Source organism: Pipistrellus kuhlii, unplaced genomic scaffold (genome assembly GCF_014108245.1).
Source record: "Pipistrellus kuhlii isolate mPipKuh1 unplaced genomic scaffold, mPipKuh1.p scaffold_m20_p_16, whole genome shotgun sequence".
Classification (NCBI taxonomy): Eukaryota; Metazoa; Chordata; class Mammalia; order Chiroptera; family Vespertilionidae; genus Pipistrellus; species Pipistrellus kuhlii.
In genome coordinates, this window is record NW_023425471.1 from 30127129 (window position 1) to 30154893 (window position 27765).

At 40.6% G+C, this 27765-nt stretch overlaps 2 protein-coding genes across 2 annotated transcripts in view; one reads left to right on the forward strand and one right to left on the reverse strand.

The window, feature by feature from the left end:
* BEX4 (brain expressed X-linked 4) overlaps positions 1-27765 on the reverse strand; it is a 667575-nt gene that overhangs the window by 411506 nt on the left and 228304 nt on the right. The gene's annotated exons all lie outside the window — the stretch shown is intronic.
* Positions 1955-26149, forward strand: LOC118720246 (nuclear RNA export factor 2). Its single transcript, XM_036440128.2, has 21 exons — positions 1955-2108; positions 15515-15698; positions 15921-16071; positions 16397-16480; positions 16590-16694; positions 16811-16891; positions 17007-17076; positions 17222-17310; positions 17427-17534; positions 17708-17817; positions 19639-19675; positions 20156-20227; positions 20304-20359; positions 20439-20546; positions 20666-20724; positions 20828-20943; positions 21048-21090; positions 21642-21714; positions 22245-22427; positions 25687-25747; positions 25882-26149. The coding sequence occupies exons 1-21, from the start codon at positions 1955-1957 to the stop codon at positions 25924-25926; spliced, it is 1989 nt and encodes a 662-aa protein (XP_036296021.2). The 3' UTR covers positions 25927-26149.

Genomic DNA, 27765 nt, shown 5'->3' on the forward strand with positions numbered 1-27765 from the left:
AAACTGTAATCCAGTTTCATTCACTTACATGTGACTTTCCAGTTTTCTCAGCACCATTTAGTGAAGAAACTATATTTACTCCAATGTGCATTTCTGGATACTTTGTCAAAAATTGTCCACACACATGTGGTTTTATAGCTGGGCTTTCTATTCTATTTCATTGATCTGGGTATCTGTTTCTCTGCCAATACCATATTGTTTTGATTATTGTAGATCTGTAGTATATCATAGGTCTGTAGCATGATACCTCCAGCCTAGTTTTTATTTTTTTTATTTTTCAGTGCATGGATATTTTGAGTCTTTTGTGGTTCCATACAAATTTCATGATTTCTCCTATTTCTTTTTAAAAAATGACATTGGGATTTTGATGGGAATTGCATTAAATCTGTATACTGATTTGGGTAAAAAGGCCATTTTAGCTGTGTTGATTCTTCCAATCAATGAACATGGGATATTTTCCCATTTCGTTGTGTCTTTTAATAATGTTTTGTAATTTTCATGCAGGTCTTTCTCATTCTTTGTTAACTTTATTCCTAGGTATTTTATTCTTTTGATTATAATTGCAAAATGAATTTTTTTTCTCTTTTTTAAAATAAATCTTTATTGTTCAGATTATTACAATTGTTTCTCCTCCCCCCCCCTCCCCCAGCTCCCTTCCACCTGGTCCCCACTCCACCCTCTCCCCTTACCTCCGCCTCCCCCCCCCCCCCGCCCCCATCCTCATCCTCATCCATAGGTATATGATTTTTGTCCAGTCTCTTCCCGTACCCCCCACACAGACACCCCTTTTCTCCTGAGAATTATCCCCTCCCATTCTATGCCCCTGATTCTATTATATTCACCAGTTTATTCTGTTCCTCAGATTTTTAATTCATTTGACTTTTAGATTCACTTGGTGATAGATATGTATGTGTTGTTCATAATTTTTATCTTTACTTTTTTTCTTCTTTTTGCTCTTTTTAAAGAACACCTTTTAACATTTCATATAATATTGGTTTGGTGGTGATGTACTCCTTTAGGTTTTTCTGATCTGTGAAGCTTTTTATCTGCCCTTCAATTCTGGAGTCAGATGCGCTATCGTTGCGCCACGAGTGCCCTTCAATTCTGAATGATAATTTTGCTGGGTAGACTAATCTTGGTTGTAGGTTTTGCTATTCATCACTTTGAATATTTCTTGCCATTACCGTCTGGCCTGAATAGTTTCTGTTGAGAAATCAGCTCATAATCATATGGGTGCTCCCTTGTAGGTAATTAACTGTTTTTCTCTTGCTGCTTGTAAGATTCTCTCTTTGTCTTTTGCTCTTGGGATTTTAATTATGATGTGTCTTGTTGTGGTCCTCTTTGGATTCCTTTTGTTTGGGGTTCTGTGTGCTTCCTGGACTTGTAAGTCTATTTGTTTCACCAGGTGAGGGTAGTTTTCTGTCATTATTTCTGCAAATAGGTTTTCAGTGTTTTGCTCTCTCTCTTCTTCTGGCACTCCCATAATTCTGATGTTGGTATGCTTGAAGTTGTCCCAGAGGCTTCTTACACTATCTTCAACTTTCTGGATTCTCTTCTCTTCTTGCTTCTCTGGAAGAGTGTCCTTTGCCTTTTCATATTCCAAATCTTTGACTTGATTCTTGCGATCTTCTAGTCTGCTGTTGGATCTCTATTTAATATTTTTTATTTCAGTCAGTGTATACTTAATTTCTAGTTTAATTTCTTTTTCATATCCTCGAGGGTCTCGTTAAATTTATCTGCCTTTTATAGGAAATTCTTGAAAAACCTTATAACCGTGGTTTTGAACTCTATATCCAGTCTTTTGTTCTCCTCCATTTCTTTTGTTTGAGATCTCCTTCCTTTTCTCGGCATTTTCGCTGCTTATGCAAAAGCAGCTGTGTGGAGCCTGGGTGGGTTTGTAGAATGTGCAGGCCTCAAGACAGGGCAGGATCTCAGGACGTCATTGGGCTGAGGCATGGCAAACAGCGATGGCTTCCGTCAGCGGTCTCTGCCTGTCAGCGTTTCCAAGTCCCAGCGCTCCAGTGCAGTAAATAATGATTGCTGCATGCACCTCTGTAAAAAGTCACCCTCACCTTCGGACCTGATGGCCAACAGACCAGTTTCTCCCCGTAGTCGTCTGGGTCCCTCACGTGACCCCAGAAACTGGGTTTCAAAGTGATCATGAGCTTGTTTCCCTTTTGGTTGAAAAAAAGCTGCGCACACCTATTCGTCTGCCACCAGCCCAATTTCGAATGCCTCCGTACCGTACCTAGGCTTTTTAGCTTCTCAGCGCTTGTGCTCCTTTCTCTTTCAGCCAGCTTTCCTGTGGTTTTGGGTGATAGACATTTTGTCTTTTAGTTGTAGTTTTGAAATTGTTGCATGAGGCGGCAGATTAGCTGCTCACCTATCCCACCATCTTGGTTTTCCCCATGAATTGTTTTCTCAATTTCTTTTTTTAGAAGTTTTGTTGTTGGTATACAGGAAGGCAATGGATTTTTGTACATTGATTTTGTATCCTGGAACTTGACTGTATTTGTTTATTGTTTCCAGTAGTATTTTGGTAGAGTCTTTAGAGTTTTCTATATACAGATAGCATCATGTCTTCCACAAAAAGTGACAATTTGACTTCTTCCTTCCCTATCTGGATGCCTTTTACTTCTTTTTCTTGTCTTTTTGCTCTGGCTAGTACTTCCAGCACTATCCTATGTAATAAAAGCCTAATATGCTGAGTGTGTGGTTGTCCAGTCAACCATTTAACCAATCAAAACATAGTATGCTAATGATATGCTAAGGCTGCTCAACCACTCGCTATGATGTACACTGACCACCAGGGGGCAGACAGTAGACTGGTCAATCAGTTTCTATGACATGCACTGACCACCAGGGTGAAGACACTCTGACCAGTTGGTTAGCTTGCTGCTGGGTCCAGCCAACTGGGGCTGAGTGAGATGGGTCAGACATGCCCTGGAGCCCTCCCCTGGTCCCTCCCCAGCTGGTCAACTTCCCGCATCCCTCCCTGGTCCTGATCATGCACCGGTGGGGTCCCTCAGTTTGGCCTGAGCCCTATCATAATCCAGGACCCCCCAGGGGATGTCAGGAAGCCCATTTCGGCCTGATCCCACAGGCCAGGCCGAGGGACACCACTGCTGCATGAATTTGTGCACCAGGCCTCTAGTGTTGAATAAGAGTGGTGAGAGTAGACATCCTTGTCTTATTCCTGATTTTAGGGTAAAAGATTTCAGTTTTTCACCACTGAGTATGATATTGGCTGAGGGTTTATCATATACTAAAGGCCTGGTGAATAAAATTCGTGCACAAGGGTGTGTGTTCCTCAGCCCAGCCTGCATCTTCTCCAATCTGTGACATCCCTCTTACAATTCAGGACTACTGGCTCCCAATTGCTCACCTGCCTACCTTCCTGATTGCCCCTAACTGCTTTTGTCTGCCAGCTTGATCACCCCCTAACCACTCTCCTGCCAGCCTGATTGATGCCTAACTGCTCTCCTGCCAGTCTGTTTGTCCCTAACTGCCCTCCCCTGAAGGCCTGGTCACCCCTAACTGCTTTCCCCTGCAGGCTTGATCACCCTCAACTCCCCTCCCTTGTAGGCCTGGTCCCTCCCAAATTCCCTCCCCTGCTGGCAATTTTGTGACAGCCATCTTGTGTCCACATGGGGCAGCCATCTTGTGTGTTGGAGTAATGGTCAATTTGCATATTACTCTTTTATTAGATAAGATGGCCTTTATTAAGCTGAGGTACTTTCCTTCTATTTCTATTTTATTGAGAATTTTAATCATAAATGTATGTTGCATCTTATCAAATGAATTTCTTTCATTTATTGATAAGATCTTATTATTTTTATCCTTTCTTTTGTTCATATGGTGTATGATGTTGATTTATTTGTGAATGTTGAACCATCTTTGTGCCCCTGGAATGAATCACACTTGATTATAATGTATTGTTTTTTGGATGTACTGTTGTATTCGATTAGCTAGTATTTTGGTTAGGGTTTTTGCATCTGTATTCATCATGGATATCGTTCTGTAGTTTTCTTTTTGTGTATTATCTTTGCCAGGCTTTGGTATTAGGGATATAATAGCCTCATAGAATGAATTCTTCCTCATAAGGAAGAATTTCATCTTCTTCAATTTTTGGAAGACTTTGAGAGGAATAGGCTTTAATTCTTCCTTGAACATTTAGTAGAATTCACTGGTGAAGTCATCTGGTCCTGGATGTTTGTTTTTTTGGGAGGTTATTGATGTATGTTTTTAATTTCCTCATTGCTCATGTGTCTATTCAGATTTTTAAAAATTATATATTTTATTGATTTTTCACAGAGAGGAAGAGAGAGGGATAGATAGTTAGAAACATTGATGAGAGAGAAACATTGATCAGCTGCCTCCTGCACACCCCCTAATGGAGATGCACCCGCAGCCAAGGTACATGCCCTTGACTGGAATTGAACCTGGGACCCTTCAGTCCACGGGCCAACGCTCTATCCACTGAGCCAAACTGGTTTCGGCTATTTAGATTTTACAGTTCCTTAAGATTTAGTGTAGGAAGGTTGTATATTTCTAGGAACTTATCCATTTCTTCTAGATTATTGAATTTGGTGGCATAAAGGCTTTCATAATATTCTAATATGATCCTTTGTATATCTGTGATGTCTGGTACTATCTCCTCTCTATTTCTGATTTTGTTTATATGGATCTTTCCCATTTTTTTTCTTAGTGATTTTAGCCAGAGATTTGTCAATTTTATTAATCTTTTCAAAGAAACAGCTTTTTGTTTTATTAATTTTTCTACAGTCTTTTTGTTCTCTATTTCATTTAATTCTGCTCTGATTTTTATTATTTAATTTATTCTGCTAACTTAGGGTTGCTTTGTTCTTCTTTCTCTAGTCTTTTAAGGTATGATGTTAAGTTATTTACTTGGAATTTCTCTTGTTTCTTGAGATAGGCCTGTAGTTATATAAACTTTCCTCTTATTACAGCTTCCACTGCATCCCAGAGGTTTTAATATGTTGTGTTATCATTATCACTTGTCTTTATATATCTTTCAATCTCATCTTTTTAAAAATAAATCTTTATTGTTCAGTTTATTACAAATGTTCCTTAATTTTCCCCCCTCCATTGCTCCCCTCCACCAGGTTCCCACCCCACCTTCTGCTCTGTTCCCACTCCCTATTGTCCCCATCCATAGGTGCACAGTTTTTGTTCAGACTCTTCCTGCACCCCCCATTCCCCTTTTCCCTGAGCATCATCAGTCCACTCCCCTTCCATACCTCTGATTCTATTATATTCACCAGATAATATTGTTCATCGGGTTTTTTAGTTTCACTTGTTGATAGTTACATATTTGTTGATCATAATTTTTATCTATATCTTCTTCCTCTTCCTAAAGAACCCCTTTCAGCAATTCATATAATTTTGGTTTGGCGGTGATGAACTCCTCTAGCTTTTTTTTTTATTTGTGAAGCTCTTTTTTGTTTAAATATATTTTATTGATTTTTTTACAGAGAGGAAGAGAGAAGGACAGAGAGTTAGAAACATCGATGAGAGAGAATTATCGATCAGCTGCCTCTTGCACACCCCCTACTGGGGATGTGCCTGCAACCAAGGTACATGCCCTTGACTGGAATAGAACCTGGGACCTTTCAGTCCGCAGGCTGACGCTCTATGCACTGAGCCAAACCAGTTTCAGCTATTTGTGAAGCTCTTTATCTGGCCTTTGTTTCTGAGTGATAGCTTTGCTGGGTAGAGTATTTTTTGGCTGGAGGTTCTTGCTCTTCATCACTTTGAATATTTCTTGCCATTCCTATCTGGCCTGCATGGTTTCTGTTGAGAAATCAGCTGACAATTGTATAGGTGCTCCTTTATAGGTAACTACCTGCTTTTCTCTTGCTGCTTTTAATATTCTCTCTTTGTCTTGGATTTTAATTATGATGTGTCTTGGTGTGGTCCTCTTTGGATTTCTTTTGTTTGGGGTTCTGTGCCCTTCCTGAACTTGTAAGTCTAATTCTTTCACCAGGTGGGGGAAGTTTTCTGTCACTATTTCTTCCAGTATTCTTTCAGTATCTTGTTCTCTCTCTTCTTCTGGGACCCCCATAATTCTGATGTTGGTTCATTTGAAATTGTCCCAGAGATTTCTTACATTATCTTCAACTTTCTGGATTCTCTTGCCTTCTTGCTTCTGTGGAAGAGTGTCTTCTGGCTCTTTATGTTCCAAATCTTTAACTTGATTCTTGCGATCTTCCATTCTGTTTTTAGGATTCTGTATAATATTTTTTACTTCAGACAATGTGTTCTTTATTTCTTGTTGATCCCTTATTATTTCGTGTTGATTCCTTATTATTTCTAGTTGATTCCTTTTCATATCCTCATAGGTCTTATCGATCTTTTCTAAAAAATTATTGAAAAACCTTATAAGCGTGGTTTTAAACTTTATATCCAGTCACTTTTTGTCCTCCATTTCTTTCGTTTGTGATCTATTTCCTTGTCTCGGCATTTTTTGCAGCTTCCCTGAGTTGGTAGCGTTAAAAGTCTCTGTGTTCTGCTTGGATGGGGCGGAGTTTCAGGGTGGAGCCTAAAGCCTTGGCTTCCGTCAGCCAAGCCCTATGTGGCTCCTGAGTCTCAGTGTTTCTCAGGGTCCTTCGGTACTCGCTGCAAGCACCTCTCAGAGTGAGGTGCCCTTGAGTTTCACCTGCTACCAAACAGTCTAGTCTCTCCCCCAATGAGGCTGGAACTGGGGTTCAGTTCATTTGGAAGTGGGATTGGAAGTGGGGTTCAGAGCAGTCTGGAGCTTTTGTCTCCTTCCCAGCTGGGCAATCCCATGGCACAACCAACCATCCATTCTCTGCGCGCAATGTGCGCGCCTCTGGGACCTCCTTTCACCGCTCCCCCAGGTTTCCTCCTTACAGCCCAGTCTCCCTCTGTATGAGCCTGGGTCCCTGGGGTCTGGCCTAGAACTGGGGTTCAGAGCAGTCGGAACTGGAGCTCAGCACAGTCTGGAACTTTTGTCTCCTTCCCACTAGGGCAATCTAGCAGCAGAGTCAACAGTCCGTACTATGCGCACAATGTGCGCACCTCTGGAGGCTCTGCCTTTCGCCGCTCCCCCGAGATTCTGCCTCACAACCTGGGCTTCCTCTGTATGAGCATGGGTCCCCAGGGTCTGGCCTAGAACTGGGGTTCAGTGCTGTCGGGTGTGGGGTTCAGCACAATCCAGAGCTTTTATCTCCTTCCCGCTAGGGAACGCCAGCCAGGCACTCAGCCTCCCCCTCCTCTCCAGCTCTGTCCTCTCTGCGCATGCAGCGTGTCTCTGTACCTTAGGCTTTTACAGCTCCTCCGCTCTTCCTTCTGGTTTTCTCTTTCCTTCTTGTTGTAGAATTTCCAGTCAGTTGAGTTTCCTGTAGTTCTGGGTAATGTCCATTTTATATTTTAGTTATATTTTATTGAAATTGTTGTGTGTGGCTGCGGTTAGGTGTTTACCTGTGTAGCCATCTTGGAACCTCTCTGTTAAATCAGAGGTGGGTTTTGTTTTTTATCCACTCTGCTACTCTGTGCCTCTTTACTGGTGAATTTATACCATTTACATTTAGGGTACTTATTGATGTAAGAGGATTTTTTAAAGCTATTTTATCTTTTGTTTTCTGGTAACTCTGTGCCTCCATTGGCTCTTCTTTTTCTTTATGCTTCTATCTGTTGTTGTTTTTATCAATTTTTTTCAAGAAAAACAATTTTAAATATAATAATGTTCATGCAGTAAAACTTCATATTTAAAGAAAAATGATCTTAAATATAATAATGTTACATGCAATAAAAATTAATACCTCAAGAAAAATTATTTTAAATATGATAATGTTACAGGGAGTAAATACCAATTATTCAAGAAAAATTATCTTACATATAGTAATATTACATGCAACAAACATTGATATTTCAAGAACTAAAGGATTTTAAGTAAATAATATTACCAAAATGATATTAACTTAGTATAATGTCACAAAAGTTGTAGGAAATATTAAAAATCTGCAAATAACAGGATTACTTTTATTATAATCTAGAATATTTTCCCCTTCTGGCTCTATTTTTGTTCATCAGTTTATGTGAGTTTGAAAATATTACTAAAATGGACAAACCCCTGACTAGACTCACTAAAGAAAGAAGGAGAAAGGCCTATATAAACAAATTCAGAATTGAAAGTCACCACAGGCATCACAGAGATACAAAGAATCATACTAGAATACTATTAAAGACTAAATTCCACCAAATTCAATAAACTAGAAGAAATGAATAAGTTCCTAGAAATATATAACCTTCCTAGACTAAATCATGGAGAATTGGAAAATCTAAATAGACTGATCAGCAGTGAGGATATTGAAACAACCATCAAAATCCTCTCTCAAAAAAAGTTAGGCCCAGGTGGCTTCACCAGTGAATTCTGCTAAATGTTCAAAGAAGGTTTAAAACCTATCCTTTTCAAACTCTTCCAAAAATTTGAAGAAGAAGCAATACTTTTTAAGAAATTTTCTGAGGCCAAAATATAACCCTGATACCAAGACCTGGAAAAGATAACACACACACATACAACAACACAAAAACAAAACAAAACAAAACAAAAAAACTACAGACCAATAACTCTGATGAATACAGATGAAAAAATACTAAACAAAATACTAGCAAATAGAATAAAACAGTACATATATAAAATAACACATCACATTCAAGTGGGATTCATTCTAGATACACAAGTATGGTTCATAAATCAATCATCTAATACACAGCATTCACAAAAGAAAGGATAAAATAATATGATCTTATCAATAGATGTAGAAAAAGCATTTAATAAGACACAACATCCATTTATGATGAAAACACTCAATAAACTAGGAATAGAAGGGAAGTACCTCAACATAACAAAGGCCATGTATGATAAACCCTCAGCTAATATCATATTCAATGGTGAAAAACTGCACACTTTTCTCTAAAATCAGAAACAAAAGGACACCCACTTTCACCACTCTTATTCAATATAGTTCTGAAAGTCCTAGCCAGAGCAATAAGAAGAGAGAAAGAAATAAAAGGCATCCAAACAGAGAAAGGAGAAGTAAAACTCATATTTTTTGCAGGTGACATAATTTGTATATAGAAAGCTCTAAGGACTCCACCCAAAAACACTTATTAACAAAAAAACCATACATTAAAATTGCAGGATACAAAATTAAGGGACAAAAATCCATTGCCTTCCTGTATACTAACAACAGAACTTCAGAAAATGAAATGAAAAAACAAACAAATAAAAAAACACACAACCAATTCCTTTGGCAATTGCAACCAAAAGAATAAAGTACCTAGGAATAAAATTAACAAAGAACATGAAAGACCTATGTACTAAAAACTACAAAGCATTATTAAAAGAGATTGAAAACTACACAATATCTTGAGTTCATGGATTGGAAGAATCATCACAGTTAAAATGCAATATACAGATTTAATGCAATCGACATCAAAATCACAAATGTCACGTTTTAAAGAAATAGAACAGCCGAAACCGGTTTGGCTCAATGGATAGAGCGTCGGCTTGGGGACTGAAGGGTCCCGGGTTCGATTCTGGTCAAGGGCATGTACCTTGATTGCAGGCATATCCCCAGTAGGGGGTGGGCAAGAGGCAGCTGATCGATGACTCTCATCGATGTTTCTAACTCTCTATCTCTCTCCCTTCCTCTCTGTACAAATCAATAATATATATATATATATATATATATATATATATATATATATATATATATATAAAGAAATAGAACAAAAAAGCATCATCAGATTTGTATGGAATCACAAAAGACTGCAAATAGTCAAATAAGTAGTTAGAAAAAAGAACAAAGCTAGAAGTATCATGCTACCTGACTTAAAATTTTATTACAGAGCTACAATAATCAAAACAGCATGGTATTGGCAGAGAAACAGATACACAGATCAATGGAACAGAATAGTGAGTCCAGCTATAAATCCGCATGTATATGGATAGATAATTTTTGACAAAGGAGCCAGAAACATACCCTGGAGTAAAGAGTCTCTTCATTAAATGGTGCTGGGAAAACTGGAAAGCCACATGCAAATGAATGAAACTGGATTACAGTTTGTCCCCAGGTACAAAAGTTAATTCAAAATGGATCAAAGACCTAAACATAAGACACAAAACAATAAATTACATGGAAGAAAATATAGGTGCCAAACTTATGGACTTTGGTTGTAGAGAACATTTTGTGAACTTGACCCCAAAGGCAAGGGAAATAAAGGCAAAAATAAATGAATGGGATTATATCAAACTAAAAAGCTTCTGCACAGCAAAAGAAACTGACAACAAAACAGAGGCAGCCAATCAGATGATACCGTGTTTCCCCAAAAATAAGACATCCTCTGAAAATAAGACCTAGCGCATGGAAAGATAAGACATCCCCTGAAAATAAGACCTAGTGCAACTTTGGGGGGAAAAATTAATATAAGACACTGTCTTATTTTCAGGGAAACAGGGTATTTGCAAACAGTAGCTCTGACAAAGGTTTAAGTTCCAAAATATTTTAAAAACTTGTAAAACTCCACACCAATCAAACAATCCAATCCAAAAGTGGGCAGAAGGCCTAAAAATACACCTCTCCTCAAAAGCCAATAGATATATGAAAAGATGTTCAACCTCACGAGCAATTAGGGAAATGCAAATAAAAACCAAAATGAGATAGCACCTCACACATATTAAAATAGCTATTATCCACAAGACTAGTAATAATAAGTGTTGGAGAGGTTGTGGGAAAAAAGGGAACCCTCATTCACTGCTGGTGGGAATGTAGACTGGTATAGCCACTCTGGAAACCAGTCTGCTGGTTCCTCAAAAAATTAAGAATAGAGGTACCATATGACCCAGCAATCTCTCTCCTGTGTATATTCCTGAAAAAACTTGTATGCACTGCTATGTTCATTGCAGCACTATTCATGGTGGCCAAAACATGGAAACAACCAAAGTGTCTAGTGATAGAGGATTAGATAAATAAGAGGTGGTACATATACACAATGGAATACTACCCAGCCATAAGAAAAGATGAAATACTGCTATTTGCAACAATATGGATAGAACTTGAGAATATTATGCTAAATGAAATAAGTCAGTCAGAAAAATCTAAAACCGTATGTTTTCACTCATGTGGTATATAAAACTGAAACTCATTAACACAAATAGCAGTATTGTGGTTGCCAGAGGGAAGGGCTGCTGTGGGAGTTGAAGGAGGCCAAATATATGGTGATGGAAAATGATTGGACTTTGGGTGGGAAGCACACAGTGCAATATACAGATCTTGTAACATAGAAACCCACACCTAAAACCAATATGATCATATTAACTAATGTCACCCCAATAAATTTCATTAAAATAAAATATAATATATATTAACTCTAGATCTGGGGATTTGAGCCATATTGATAGCGCATGATGATCTTTACTCAATTCCCACACCTGGCTCAGAAAGCCATGAATGAATAGACTATTTAAGAAAGACCCTACAGTGAAATTTCAAATATCTACAGTAAATCTTCCTGAGCTTTGTCAAAGGGTCCTCCAGCCATTTACCAGACTTACTGTGCACTTGATCTAAGGACACTGGCTCTAAGCCATTGCTGATCAAACTTCTTCTGGAAAGGGTCAGATAATAAATTTTTGAGGCTCTGTGGCCCTTTGGTCTCTGTTGTAACTATGCAATTCTGCTTTTGTGAAGTGAAAGCTGCAATAGAAACAGGATGGCTGTGTTGCAATAAAACTTTATGTATGGATGCTGACATCTGAATTTCAACTAATTTTAACTTCTTCAAAACATTATTATTTTCATTTTGCAAACATTCAAATATGTAAAACACATTCTTATCTTACAGGCCCCCAAAATCAGGCCACATGCCAGGTTTGGCCTATGGGCCATAGTTCGTCAGTCTCTGATCTAAGCTAATGCAATCATTAGCTCCCCAAAACAACACTGAGCTGAAAGTTAGAAAAATGAAGTGGCAACCATTCCTAGGAATGTATGGCAAGCATAAACCAAAAGCTGATATTTTAACACAGTGATTTTCAACCCCAGTTTCACACTACAGTTATCTGGAGAGTTTTAAAATGTGTGTGGGTATATCTGACCCCTATTCTGCTTCAATTGTTGTGGATGTAGACTGGTACTAGAGATTATTTCAATTTCTCATGTGGCTTAATTGTTTAAACAAGTCCGAGAACTACCTTAAAATTTCAGTGTTGAAGTTGACCTCAAGGGAAGGGAAGTAAAAGCCAAAACAAATAAATGGGACTATATCCAACTAAAATGCTTCTCCACAACAAAAGAAATGAAAACAAAACAAAAAATCAACCAAACAAATGGTCAATGATATCTGCAAATAATACCTCTGATAAGGAGTTGATATCCAAAATATATGAATAATTCATACAGCTCAACACTAAATAAACAATCCTATTAAAAAATGGGCAGAGGACCTGAACAGACATCTCTCTCAAGAAGACATTCGAATGGCCAACAGATACATGAGAAGATATTCAAATTCACTAGCTATTAGGAAAATGCAAGTGAGATACCACCGTGCACCTGTTAGAAATAGTTCCCATCGAGTCTGAGAAAAGAGAGACAGAAGAGAGGAACAGTGTGCAATGATGGGTCTCTTCAACATATGGCTGGAGTTTTAGGCATCTTGGTCCCAGTTGGTACCAGACACCGTACCCATCACTGCCCAAGAGCCTTTGAGTGAATCTCATCCCAGGGCTTACTTTGGCCCTATCACAGAGTTACACATTATTGGTTCTGGGCAAAGGATTTGAGGTCAGCTTGGTCAGGGTTTGAATGGGAACCATTCCTAGAAACGTATGGTAAGCATAAACATTAGCAAGGGAAGAATATGTGTTATTATTGTTACAAGTCCTCTGAAAAATGAAAGAAAAATAGGTATATGGAAGAAAATTGTAATGTCAGCTGTTAATATTTCACATGATTCAACACCATCTCATACTTTAAAAAAATACCACAAACAAAGAATAGAAGGAAACATCAGTAACCAATGGAGAACTGCAAATAAGAATCACAATGTGTCAACAATAAAAAAATAGAATGTGTTTCCTACCCATGTGGCTCATTTGGTTAGAGCATCATCTGTCACATTAAAAGATTGTGGGTTCAATTACCAGTCAGGGTACATAACTTTGTTGCAGGTTGGATCCCAGGTTGTGGTGCATGTGGAAGGCAACCAACCGATATTTTCCACACAACAATCCATCTCTCTCTCTCTCTCTCTCTCTCTCTCTCTCTCTCTCTCTCTCTCTCTCTCTCTCTTTCTCTCTCTCTCAAAATATCCATTAAATAACATATTTTTAAAAATCAAGGATATAACAGATCACAATATTGCAATTTCACTGCCAGTGCCACCCATGGAAGGTCTAAAAGGCTGTGAGTTATAGGATTGTCCTAACAGTGGGCCATACAGTGACAGCAATGGAGTTACCTAAGGCCTCATTGTCATCAGTACATTGTGGAATGATCAGCAGCAAGTGGACTTTTACTCCTAAGAGGCCCTGAGGCAATATGGAGTAATTAATGTACAAAATGTACAACTCACAAACCTAGACAACATTAAATATGAGACCCTAAGGTATCTGGTTTCTAACAGTCTAATTCCCATAATCTTCTTGTCTCCCCAAACCACCAGTGTTGTTGTCTGCTGGTACACGATTTTGGTTGAATGTGGTAAAAATAAAGTACCTTTAGTGAATCCACATATGTGAGAGACAATTGAAACTACCTAATTTCTGTAGTTGCCAAAAAATTTCCAAATTCTTCCACAAAGTGAATTACATATGTTGATGGGAGTATTTGTGTGGTGATCGATGGACAGCAACACAACTCCTAGGAATGACTACAGAGTGCAATATAACCAAGATATTTTATGTGCATATCTGTGGCTACATTCTCCAAAAAAGTGTAAAATTTACAAGAGACTTATCAAAGAGACACATCACACAATGATATGAGGACCAATTCACCAGGAAGAATAAATGTACCTAAGTGTGTATGCACCAAACAGCAGAGTCAAAAAGTAAACAAAGCAAAAACTGATGGAGCCAAAAGGAGAAACAGTCAAGTCCACAAATTAGTTGGGGCCTTCAACACTCCCTCTCAGCAAGTGGTAGAATTACTAGAAAGAAAATCAGCATGTAGGAGATCTGAATAAGTCAATAAACTAACAGGATCTATGTGACAAATAGAACACTCTATACAACAGCCCCAGAGTACAATATTTTAAAAGTATCTCTGTAACATTCACCAAGACAGTCCATCTTCTATGCCATCAAACAAACCTCTACAAATTCAAAAATAACTGAAATGACACAGAGTATGTTCTCTGACCATAGCGGGATCAAATTAGAAATCCATAGCAAAAAGAGAAAAGAGGAATCCCTGGAAATTTGGAAATGATAGTTGAAACCCTTGTTACAGAAGAGCTGAGATTGGAAAAGCTGTCTCATGAACTCAAAGGCATTTCAGACTGGACAAAAAGAAAGCTCACTGGACATTTCAAGTAGAGTTTTGTTGAGGGCAAGGTGAGAGAGAGAAGGACAGTTTAGGAGGCTGGTACCTCTGCTCCATCTGACATTAAAGCTTGTACTACAATGGCAAAGGAATACAGATTGCTGAGTGTTAGTGGAATCAGTGTAGTGGCTGACTGGGTTTGGGAAGCATGAGAGAAGGTGCTCCCCATGTATTGGAGTGGTTGTCAGAGAACTTTGAGAGAGGCAAGATTCTTATGCCTTCCTAATGTAAGGCTGACATCTAGTCTAATCCATGGACACACCTCTATTCTTTATAAACTAGAGGCCTGGTGCACAAAATTTGTGCACTTGGGGAAGGAGGTGTCCCTCAGCCAGATTTGTGCCCTCTTGCAGTCTGGGAGCCCAGGGGGAGCAGGCCTAAGCCATCAGTTGGACATCCTTAGTGCTGCTGCGAAGGTAGGAGAGGCTCCCGCCACCACCACTGTACTCACCAGCCCTGAGCCTGACTTCTGACTGAGCAGTGCTCCCCCTGTGGGAGCGCATTGACCATGAGGGTGCAGCTCCTGCATTGAACGTCTGTCTCCTGGTGGTCAATGCGCATCATAGCGACCAGTCGTTCCACTGTTTGGTCAATTTGCATGTTAACCTTTATTATAAGGATTTTGCATCATATTTAAAAGGTTCACACAGTTACTTCTTCCTCTTCCTCTTTCCTCTCCTCCTCTTCCTGCTTTTGCTCCTCTTTCCGCATCCTGAACTATTTCTCCCCTGGTAGCACCATTTTTCAGTAAGGCTCTTCTATCAGGACAGGCAGAGGATTTTCTTTTCTGGGGTTTGTGTGATTGATCTCTTAGGACAGGTATCACTTTGTTGCCATGCCATGGTGTTATCCTAAGATGTGGAACATGGTAATTTGGTACAGACATGTCTCTAAATTTGTATTTTTGTTCTTTGTTTCAGAAGACAATGATAGTGATAGCTCACCTCAAGGAAGAGAGAAAGATTGGAATTCTTTGAAACGACATAATTTTGGCAAAAGGACCCATCATTATCAACATGGTGGATATGAGCTTCAGCCTCCACATCTCCTGAAGGATGATGGAAACATGGAGATGAGGGGAGGCCAGAGGTACCCAGTCAGACAGTAAGTGACTGGGAAACCTGGTTTGCATGTAGAGGCCCTTGGGGCTGTGCAACTCTCATTGCCGGCAATTTTGTTTTTCTTCTCTCACTGGAAAACTAAAGAATGTTAGAAGTGAAATCATGGTTGAGCAATCCTAATTGTAGTCCTGAAGGATGTATAGAAGACTTTCTTAGCATTCATGGTCACCCTTTTTCTTTCTACGTTTCCCCTCATTCCTTTCAGTACTCCCTATGCCGTCCAATGCAACAAAAGAGGAAAGAAATTGCATAATAAAGGCTGTACTGATATTACTGTGTGGAGAAGTAGAGAATCTCTGGAAAGAGAAATGGAGAATACACAAGATGAAATCACAGGGAGATGGTTCAAGATCACAGTGAGTGTCATGACAAGTTCTGCGCTAAATGGGATATCCTGGAACCTTATAAAAGGAAGGCCACATTAAACACCTTACATAGATTACTTGGAGGAGAGATTTTGAATGAAGAAAAACAGGTTTTAGGAAATCCACATTTAGAACAAAGATAAGAAATCATGCCCGGGTCCCTTCTTTAGAAGCCCTTTAAAGCTGAGTAGGAGAAAAGAAAAAATAAATAAATAAACCTGAGTAGAAGGTTGGGAAAGAACACTGTGTTGGGTCTGTTCTCCAGGCTTAGTTCCACGCTGTTTCTCCTGTCTTTGTGCCTTCTTTTGACCCTTAGATTCCTTGTGGAAGAAAGTATGACAAGACATGGCTAATGGATTCCATCCAGAGCCATTGCAGTGTCCCCTTCACTCCAGTGGAGGTAAGAGAGGACAGTGAAGCCACATGAAGGGCATAGGAAATTGGGAGAGACCTGGCTCACCTGGGGTCCGTGGCCTGTAATACTATTGCTATTGTTTCAATCCCTGTAGTTTCACTACGTGAAAAACAAGGCCCAGTTCTTTGTCCAGGATGCTCGCACTGCCTATGCATTGAAGGATGCCAGCTACCAGATTTGTGATGAGGAAAACCGAAAGGTGTGTGTGTCGAGGTCATTATCTGTACTTAGTCTTGGGCAAGAGGACATGCAGAGCTGGTCACCTTCTGTAGGGCTAGAGTTCCTAGTGCTAAACTCCACCTCTTCTTCCTGCAGATAGTTATCTTTGTCAATACTTCTGATGTACCCTACTCTGTGCGGTTTAAGCTGGCGCCAGAAATAATGGAACAGCTAGAGGTAATGCAGACTCAAGGCATATGTGTGCCCACTTCAGACCCCCTGTTCCTCCTCCAGCCCCAATTTCCTTGTTCAGACCACAGCCTCAGAGGTCTCTCTCCATCTCCTTCTGCAGCTGGCCATGAGAAATAGATATGATTTTTCTCAGAAAGTTCTTGACCTCGAGAGTCTCCTCTATGACCCAGGTACTGCTGACAGCAATAATTTTAGGGCAGATGAGGGCAGAGATTTCTGCCTGGGAGGGAGGCTTAAGGATGTAATGAAGGAGGGGTTGGTGCTTCTCTTGGACCCTTATTAGCCTTGTGATTCCCCACTCTCACACTCTTTAAGGATTTGCACACCTTGATATTGATATAATCCTGAACAGAAGAAACTGCATGGCTGCCACCCTGCAGATCATTGAAAAGGATTTCCCTGAGGTGAGGCCTTAGACCCAGTGCTGGTGTTACAGTAGGGGGTGGGACGATGGGACAGAGGGCAGATTTGTCTCTCAGGTCCAAATAGTAAGGATCACTCTGACTCTTCTACCCCAAAGCTGTTGTCTCTGAACTTGCGCAACAACAAACTGTACCAATTGGATGGCCTGTCTGATATTGTACAGATGGCACCCACAGTCAAGATCTTGAACCTTTCCAGAAATGAGGTGAGAAGAGGAACTGATCAAAGTTGGGCTGAGAGTGGGTGGTAATGTTCATCAGGGTGATGACAGGAGGTAAGCGAAGGTACCTGTGGGGAAGGGAGTGGGCTGTGGGTTCAGGGGCATGGCTGTCTTTTTTCCCTTGAGCTACTCTTCAGTTTCTTCCCCATGTTTCTCAGCTGAAATCTGTCTGGGAGTTGGGCAAGATCAAAGGTCTGAAACTTGAAGAGCTGTGGCTGGAAGGGAACCCTTTCTGTGACAACTTCCAAAGCCAGTTTACCTATATCAGGTCAGTGTGAGCCCCTCTCGTCATTCCTGGGGTCTTTTGACTCCTGAGAGCATGAACTACTCTGACATTGCCCTGCCACAGATGGTGGCAGCCCTGATCTCTGGGAGGACTAGAAGCCCCACCTTCTCTTCTCTATGTTCCTCACCCCTGCTAAGAGGTCTCCTCCCCTTCCGCTGACATGCTCACCTGTTCTCGTGGTCTGGGGTCTGGTTCCTGATGTTGCATCTAGTTTTCTCAGGGATTACCACCAAAATGAGCTCTAGGATGCAGGGCTCCACCACAACCTAGGACTAGGAGTATTGAGCCTTGAGGCAGAGACTGCTGATCTGGTCTGATAAACTCACTCCACCCCAGACTCATGCTGAGATAGTTTTTCCTGTTTCTGATATGATACAGAGTATCCCTAACCTATTCTGGGAGGAACCTTCTTTCCCTTGCATGTAAAGGGTCTCCCTCAAGTTCCACGTCAACGTGAGGACTTTCCCACCCCATGCCAAGGTCCCAGGCCCCATTGATTTCTTCAGTGTGATACCATGGATGGGCCATCTTTGGTAGAATCCACAGTTCCCTAGTAAAGGGTACATAAGTGAGCCACTAGCAGTGAGCAGAGGACCTTTTGAGGCAGCAGTGGAAGGCAGATAACAGAGGGGTTTGAGAAGATAGAAGGACTGTCCTCTCAGGGCCATTGGTCCTCCCTATAGACATCACACCTGCATGGTCCTTCAGAGGAGTCCTGGATAGCGTTACATGAATAGGATTCCTCAGAAAAGAAACCAACTAAGACAGACAAAGATGTACAGGGGCCATGAAGAGAGAAGGTGGCTTTATATGAGTGGGCCACAGATCCCCAAGGTTAAGCTGAGCTGCGGCCTGGACCTTTACTCTTTCTGGGAAGGTCTCCTGATCCTGTGGGTGGTGTGTTTCCCATGCCCAGTTCACATTGAGCTCCCACAAGTGACAAAGGGTCAACAAACACCCTAACAGGCTAACAGACTCATGCTTTCCATTCCTGCTTGGAGACCTAGGGCCAGCCAGGGGCAGACGAAGGAAAGGGGTGCTGCAGGGGAGCCATGTCCCTTTCCTCTTTTCTTCTTCTCTGACCCAATCCCCACTGCCAGGGCAGATGTTCTTTCCCCTCCCTTTACTTTTCTTTTTCTTTTTTCTTTTCCTTTGACTCTACATTTGATGTCTTCCCAATCTCTGCTACTGTTTTCACTCTTTCTGTCTTCATCCTTCTCCCTTTCACTCCCTGTCTCCTAATTTCTCCTTCACTCACTTCCCTGCCCCAGCATACTGGGCCATCCGTGAGGCATGTCTTGTTCATGGCAGGATGCTGGATCCTCACTGAGGTGGCAGAGCCCTGGGCCCCCACCACATTCCCTCTTCTCTCTGTAGCCATCAGTGGTGGCCTGGAAGAAGGAAAGGGAGGCAGGGAGGGAGAAGGAGCTCTGGAGTTTGGGATCAAAATGCTGTGGTCTGTGGCACTGAGGGAGGAGGCAGGGCCCTCTAGGCAGGAGTTAACCAGGAGGATAGAGAAGGAGAGGAAGGGAGGGAGGAACAGGTGAGGGATGCAGGAAGGAAGGGAGGTAATATGAATGTGTAGGTGTGGAGAGAGGTGAGGAGACTGTATTTCAGAGATTCCATATGGCAGATGGTCAGTGCTCAGCAGGGAAGTAGACACAGAAGCCTTGAAATGTGAGGCTGAGGAGAGCAAAGGGGATTCTGGGTGGGCAAAACACCTGTTTTGCCATCAGTGTTTTAAGTAAATGGAAGCATGCAACCCAAACTATCAACCACTTCTTTCTTTTTGCATTTTGACAGCGCCGTCAGAAAGTATTTCCCCGAGTTGTTATACTTGGTAAGTGTCTACATTCATCATCTCTTACTTTCATTGACAACCTCCACACCTGCCCTCAAGCCCTTTATGTCTTGCTTGGATTACTCGTTTGCATCAGAGCCTTCTCCATTGTGGGGGACATGGATCTCTAAAAAAATACATGAAATTATCTCTGCAAAAAATGTACCCACACAGACACAGAGGGAAGGAGAGACAGGGAAAGATGAAGAAATCTGCTGAGGGAGGACAGAAAGAGAAACAGACACACACCATCACATGTGCACACACACACACTCACGCTCACAGTCACAAATTACATAAAATAGTAGAAACTTCCAAGACCTCATCATGCAGATGTGCACTAGAATCTTGCCCATGGAATTTCCAGGGAACTATTTCTACAGACCGCTTACCTTCACCATCTCCTTGGCACATCCTTTCCACTAATCATCCAAGACCTCCTTCCTGGTCCTCGTTGCTAACTTCTCTTCTCTGATCCAGGATGGCCAGGATTTGCCCCCAACAATTACCACTGACATTGACAGACCCTACTTGGTAAAGCCCTTAATAAAGGTGAGGAAGAACAACATTTGGGCTATTGTCAGGGAGATTTTACCAGCCAAATGGTGTCAAATATCTTTGATTCCAGGAAAGCTGTAAAGGATTAGATGATCTGAAGACTCAAGTCCTGCAATTCCTGCAGCAGTAAGTACCCCTGAAAGTTTTAAAGTCCCTTTTGAGATCCAGTCCATAGAGGTACACTGACTTCATTGTCCCCTCACAGATATTACTTGATCTATGACTCTGGAGACAGACAGAGTCTCCTCGGTGCTTATCACGATGAGGCCTGCTTCTCTTTGACCATCCCCTTCATCCAAGACAACGCAGCCATGTGAGTATCACAGCTCAGACTCTCATTTGGGGCGTGTGTCCCCCTAGCAGAAATCTGCCAGGTCATGGAAACTCCCCCACCGTCTGTACCTCCACATCCTGTTTTGTTTTTTCTCCTAGAAGCAGCTTGTTTGAGTACTTCAAGGTTAACAGGAATATGAAGAACCTACAGGACCCCAGTGCGTGTGGGATGTGGAAGATTGGGCAGGGAAAGGTGGTATGAGGGTCAGTCATAGGCCCCAGGGAGTGGCAACCCTAACTTCTGCTGTCCTTCCCCCATAGACCTGCGTTTTCAGCTGCTGAAACATACAAAACGTGACATTGTGAGCTCTCTCTGTGTGTTTCCCAAAACTCAGCATGACTTCAACTCCTTCCTGGTGGACGTGTGGTTGCAGTCTGTGAGCACCCTCTTCCTCCCTGGGGCAGGCCCAGAAATATGCAGCTGGGAGTTAAGTGTATGTGGAGACTGAGCACATTTGTTCTTTTTTTTGTTGTTGTTCAGGAAAACCTGCTTTGCTTCTGTGTCAATGGGGTGTTCAAGGAAGGTGAGTGTATGTAGAGACCCCTCCCCAGATCCCCCACTGCTCCCCCCTCCAGGCTGGGCTACCTCTCAGAACTCTCACAGCTTCCTTGATTCCTTCACTATTCCCTCCATGTTCTCCTGCCTCCAGACTTCCCCCAAACCAGCCTGGTCTGACCTGCATCCATGCCTATCAGCCCTGCACAACTGGGGTGATGAGTACACAAATGTGGGGTTTGATAGTTGTCATCCCAGATCCTGACTGCAAAATAGGTCCATTACCTAACCTCTCATTTTCCTCATTTGCAAATCGGGGATAACAAAATACACCTCTTGGGTGGCTTCCAAAATTGAATCAAATGAACTAGTGAAGTGGTTGTCCCAGGGCCCAGCACATCGTAGGTTCCCTCTCAGTAGAATCAGGTTTCTCCTAATGTTGCCCTCCCAATTCCCCACACAGTGACTAGTTGTCTCCTTGGGCATGAGTATGCAGTCCCACCCTGACTTGGGAATGCTGAGTGAGTGTGTGAAGCATGTGTGACTCCAAGGGGGTATTGTTGTTTGTTTTTGTTGAAGTGGAAGGAAGGTCTCAGGGCTCTGTGCGTGCCTTCACCCGGACTTTCATCACTACCCCTGCCAGCGATTCCAGGTGAGTGTTATGCTCTGGGTGGGGACATACAGCCCAACCTGGGCTCATGGCTGTGGCAATGTGACGGTGCATATTCTCAGGGTTTTCTCAGTGTTGTGGGAAGCCGCAGGTTGATATAAGGAATAGTCCTTCAGAGGGGTTAAGAGTGTGGGCTCTGGAGTTAGAACACTGAAAGTGTTTCAGGTTTCTTTCAGGTTCTCTTCATGGCACCAACACTCACTAGATTTGTACCTGAGTGAAATCCGTGACCCTCTCTGTGACCTATGTCTTCCTCTGAAAATGGGATTAAACTGTCCTCTCCTTTGGGCTGTTTCACTGAGTAAATGCAATGGGACTAGGGGTCCAAACCTAGTGAAGCTGGTAGGCAACCTCTCCAAGGGGTGGGGGGTGGGAAGGGAAGAGGAATCTGGGGAGCAGATACAGGTGGGTATGGGAGCAATCTGGTCGCTGAGTGGCAGTGGAAGCAGGATAATTGTTGAGAGTGTGGGATTGTCCATCTATCAGTTGTCTGAGGTATCATTTTTTTCTAGGATGTTCATTGTGAATGATGAGCTATTTGTGAGGAATGCCAACCTGAATGAGACTCAGAGGGCAATCTCCATCCCAGTGCCCACACCCTCCTGCAGCACTGTGCCCACCTTCTCCCAGGAGCAGAAGGAAATGGTGCAGGTTTTCTCCATCCAGTCTGGCATGAAACCACAGTGGTCTCAAAAGTGAGTATTGGGTGTTCTCAAAGGTAAGAGGTACTTAGGGCAGTATGGGGATGAATAATGGAAACACATAGGCAATTTGGAAAAAGAAGCATTTGATATTTTGCTTCCAAAAATAGTAGGTCCATGACGAAAGTATCCTAATTTTATTGTGATACGTAAAGAGTTTTAAAAATAGTGTAATGCTCAGATGACATGATCTTGTATGTGGAAAATCCTAAGGAACCCACCAAGAAACTATTAGAATAAACAAACAGGTTTAGCACAGTTTCACAGCACAAGATCAATATACAAAAATCATTTGTGTTTCTATTTCTACAATGAACTATCTTAGAATGAAATTAAGAAAATAATTTCATTTTTAATAAAATAAAAAATAAAACTTAAGTAGTGAAAAACCTATACTTTAAAATCTTCATAACATTTTTGGAATGAATTAAATAAGACCAAAAAAATGAAACTACATGCCATGTTTATGATTTGTAAGACAGTGTTGTTAACATGATAATACTATTCAAACTGGTCAGATCTAACACCATTCTTATCAAAATTTTAACTGGATCTTTTCAAGAAATTGATACAGTTATCATAAAATTCACATGGAAATGCAGTGTACTTAGAATACTAACAACAATAGTAAAAGAGAAGAATAACATTGGAGGAGTCATAATTCTTAATCTCCAGAATTTTAAAGCTTACTTTAAGGTTGTTATAATCAAGACAACACTGCTACTAACATTTGGTTATACATGTAGTCAAATGTAATAGAACTGAGAGTTCAGAAATAAACCGTGACATTTATAATCAATTGATTTTCAACTAGATGCCAATTTTTTTTTTTTTTTTAGAAAAATAGTCCTTTCAACAAATTGAGCTGGGACACCTGTATATGTCTACAAGCAACAACAACAACAAAAATTTATTTTTTACCCTTACCAAACACCATGTACAAATATTACTCAAAATGGATTAAAGACCTAATATAAGGTCTATAGATATGAAAACTCTTAGGATAAAATATAGGTGTATAACTTCATGTATAATCTTGAGTTAGGCAATGGTTTCTTATATATGATACCTAAAGCACAAGCAACCAAAGAAACAAACAAATTGCACTTCATCAAAATTAAAATTTGTTGTGCATTCAAAGGACACTATCAAGAAAGTAAAACTACAACCCACATAACGGGAGAAAATATTTGCAAATCTCATATCTGATAAGATATACTTCTCAGAATATCTGAAAACACTAAATAGACAACCCAATTTGAAAATGGGGAAATGATTTAAATCAAAATTTCTCTAAAGATGACATACAAATGATCAACAAGCATGAAAATATGCTCAGCATCATTAGTCATTAGGGAAATTCAAGTCAAACAAGGAGGAGATATCACTTCATACACATTAAGATGGCTTTTGAGCCCTAACCAGTTTTGCTCAGTGGATAGAACATGGGACTGTAGACTGAAAGGTCCCAGGTTCAATTCCAGTCAAGGGCATGTACCTTGGTTGCAGGCACATCCCCAATAGGGGGTGTGCACAAGGCAACTGATTGATGTTTTTCTCTCTATCCTTTTCTCTTCCCCTCTGTAAAAAATCAATAATATATGTATATATTTTTAAAAAGATGGCTTTTGAGTGAAATGGAACATAAGTATAAATAAGGAAGTGAAGATAATAGAATTTTCATATATTATTGGTACAAATATAGAGTGCAACATTCACTGTGGAAAACTTTTTGGAAGTTCCTCAAAATGCTAAACATGGAGTCACCATATGAATCGGTAATCTCACTCCTAAGTAAGTAATAAGAACAATGAAAACATGCATTCATGCAAAAGATTTTACAGAAAGGTTTATAGCAGCATTCCTCCTAACAACCAAATAGTGGAAACAACCCAAATGTCTTTTAGCTCATGAATGAATGAAGAAATCTGGTATATCCATATATTAATAGTAGAATATTATTCAGTCATAAAAAGAACACCGTTTTTATATACGTCATGCAATAGACAAACGTAGAAGACATTACACTAAGTGAAAGAAGCCAGTCACAAAAGGTCACATATGTGTGACTTCATTTTTTTAAAATATATTTTTATTGATTTTTTTACAGAGAGGAAGAGAGAGGGACAGAGTTAGAAACATCGATGAGAGAGAATCATCGATCAGCTGCCTCTTGCACACCCCCTACTGGGGATGTGCCTGCAACCAAGGTACATGCCCTTGACCAGAATTGAACCCGGGACCTTTTAGTCCGCAGGCCTACACTCTATCCACTGAGCCAAATCGGTTTCGGCTGTGATTTCATTTACAAGAAATGTCCAGTACAGTCAAATCCATAGATACTGAAAATAGATTTGTGAATGCCAGGGTCTAGGGCAGGGGCAGGGAACCTTTTGTTCTGACAAGGGCTATTTGGATATTTATAACATCATTCATGGGCCATACAAAATTATCAACTTAAATATTAGCCTACTATATTTGGTCAAACATTTAATTAACTAACTCCTAATGCCTTGGCAGGGCCAGACCAAATGATTTCTCAGGCCTTATTCAGCCCTCTGCTTGGATGTTTCCCCATCCCTGGTCTAGGGAAAGGGGTGGAATAGGAAGTGATCTCTTATGCTTAAGGAGTTTCTTTTTTAGGTAATGAAAATATTTTGGAATTAGATACTTGTGATGGTTGCACATTCTTGTTATATACTAAAAAGTACTGCATTGTACACTTTAAAACGGTGAATGCCATAAAACCATTGAAAACATATTTTCTAAATTTTTATTTTATTTAAAAAATATTTTTATTAATTTCAGAGAGGAAAGCAGAGGGAGAGATAGAAACATCAATGAGGAGAGAGAATCACTGATTGGCTGCCTCCTGCATGCCCCCCACTGAGGATCGAGCCTCAGCCTTTGATCAGAATTGAATCTGGGACCCTTTAGCACACAGGCTGACACTCTATCCACTGATAAAAGCTGGCTAGGGGTTGTTATTTTCTTGAACATCTTTATCAATAGACTGTATATTAAGCTCCCTTGATCTTTTGAACATCTCTGTTTTTAATTCTAGTGGGAATGAATGCTAGTGACAGACGTTTGGTTTTCACTAGATCTTTCTTCCTCATTAACATAGTGCTCATTCTGGTACATGTATCCCAGCACAGATTTAGTGGCATAGGCTTAGTGGTGGCACTGCATGGTCACGTGTCTGTACTGTGTGTGGTACTGATGGAGATCACTCGGTCTTCTCCCACTCCAGGTGCCTTCAGGACAATGAGTGGAACTACATCAAAGCTGCTCAGGTCTTCGCCTCGCTCAAGGTGAGGTCTGGGTATCAAGTGGGTTAAAGACAGATGTTTTTGGGCCTTGGGGGAGGCCAAGAAGATGGAAGCTGGTGCCCTGGACTAAAACTCAGGGAGCTGGCTCTTCTGACACCCTGACTCCTCCTCTCCAGACCCAGGGGAAGATCCCAGAGGAGGCCTTCGAACAAATCCCTTAAAAAGAGCTCTTGGTGTCAACTTTGTCTTCATCCACATTATTCCTCTTTTCTACTGCGTAAGGCCACACCCAGGACTGGGGCTGGAGGCCTGGCTGACCAAGAAGCCAAAGTTACCCAACCACCTGAACTGCCATTTGTTCTGTTTATTCTTCCCATTCTTGATCGCTGTGGTTGTGTTTTTTCTTTTTCTTTTTCATAATAAAGAGTGATGTTACACATTGTATGTCATGTGTCTTGGATCTCTCTTCCTGTGCCAACCATGAGCAATGAGTTCAGGACTGAAAGGCCCTTCCCTCTCCAGCCCCAGCTCCCCCATTCACCCTGGCAGTCTCTAGCAGACACATCAGGTTTGACTACAAAGGCAGTTTGCCAATAGATACTAATGAGAATGGACACATAATGCTTCCAGAGGTTGGCCTTTGGAGACAGTGTGAATCAGTGAGATGTTCTATCTGGAGGTCCACAGAAGTAGGCTTGGGACCTTTCACAAGGGGCTGTGGAAGGAAGGAAGAGGGGACCCATATATTTTACTTCTTCTAAATCATCTGAATGTTTTCAAAGACCATACTGTGAACAAGTTTACAATTTGCACACAGATGATTGGTAAATGTGCCTTTTCACACCTCTCACCATTCTTGTGTTTATTTTTTCATCTATCCACTGTAAAGCACCCCCTCTTTTTGAAGGAACACTGTGGATGGGATCTCACTTCAGCAAACTCAGCCTCTCTTCCCACTTCATTTCTCAGATAGCTGACACTGGGTTCTCCGTGTCCATGTGCTTGAAGGGGTTTAGCTCTTTGTTTTCATTTCCAAACAAATAACAATAACCTGGAATCTCAGATTATGGTCAGTCCTGTGGGACTTTTATCTATCTGACTTATTTTGCTTAGCATGTTATTTTTGGGATCCATTCTTTTTGTTGCAAATGGCAGCATTATCTGTTCTTATGGCTGAGTAGTATTTCTATATATATATATATATGTACTACATCTTCTTTATCCAGTCATCTATCAAAGGACACTGTGGTTTTTTTTTCTCATGTCTTGGCCACCATGAATAATGCTGCAATGAGCATAGGGGTGCATATATCTTTGCAAATAAATGTTTTCAAATATTTCCAGTAAATACCCAGAAGAGAGGTTGCTAGATCACATGGTAACTCTATTCTTAATTTTTTGAGGAACGTCCATACTGTTTTCCATAGTGGCTGTACCAGTTTATATTCCCACCAGCAGTGAATTATGGTTCCTATTTCTCCACTACCTCTTCTTAAGAAACTTAAGAAGATTGAAATTATACCAAGTATATTATCTAAGTACATTACTTTGAAAGTATAAATCAACTGCAAAAAGGAAGTGGAAAGAAACACAAATATGTGAAGATTAAACAACATGCTACTAAAAAGAACTGGGTCAAAGAATAAATAAGAATAGATCAAGAGATATATAGAGATAAATGAGAATGACAATAAAACATGTCAAAAATGTTGAGATACAACAAAAACAGTAATAAGAGGAAAGCTTATATTATTACTGGCATATCTCAAAGTACAAAAAAAAAATCCCAAGTAAACAACCTAACATTAATTCTTAAAGAACTAGAAAAAAGAAAAACAAAATCAGCTCTAATCAGCAGAAGAAAAATAATAAAAATTAGAGCAGAATTAAGTGAAATACAGAACAAAAATACTATTCAAAATAATGCAACAGAGAGCTGGTTATTTGAAAAGAATAATAAAATTGACAAACCGCTTGTTAGACTCAATAAGGAAAAAGGGGAAAAGATTCAAATAAAACCAGGAATAAAAGAGAAGTTACCACAGGTCCCAGAGAAATAC

What these genes read in the sequence shown, in the direction of transcription:
- LOC118720246 (XM_036440128.2), top strand. Translation starts at nt 1,955, where the DNA reads ATGGCAAACAGCGATGGCTTCCGTCAGCGGTCTCTGCCTGTCAGCGTT. An exon ending in TGAACCTTTCCAGAAATGAG is followed by an intron (nt 17,535 to 17,707) that starts GTGAGAAGAGGA and finishes CATGTTTCTCAG; the next exon opens with CTGAAATCTGTCTGGGAGTT. An exon ending in AGCCAGTTTACCTATATCAG is followed by an intron (nt 17,818 to 19,638) that starts GTCAGTGTGAGC and finishes GCATTTTGACAG; the next exon opens with CGCCGTCAGAAAGTATTTCC.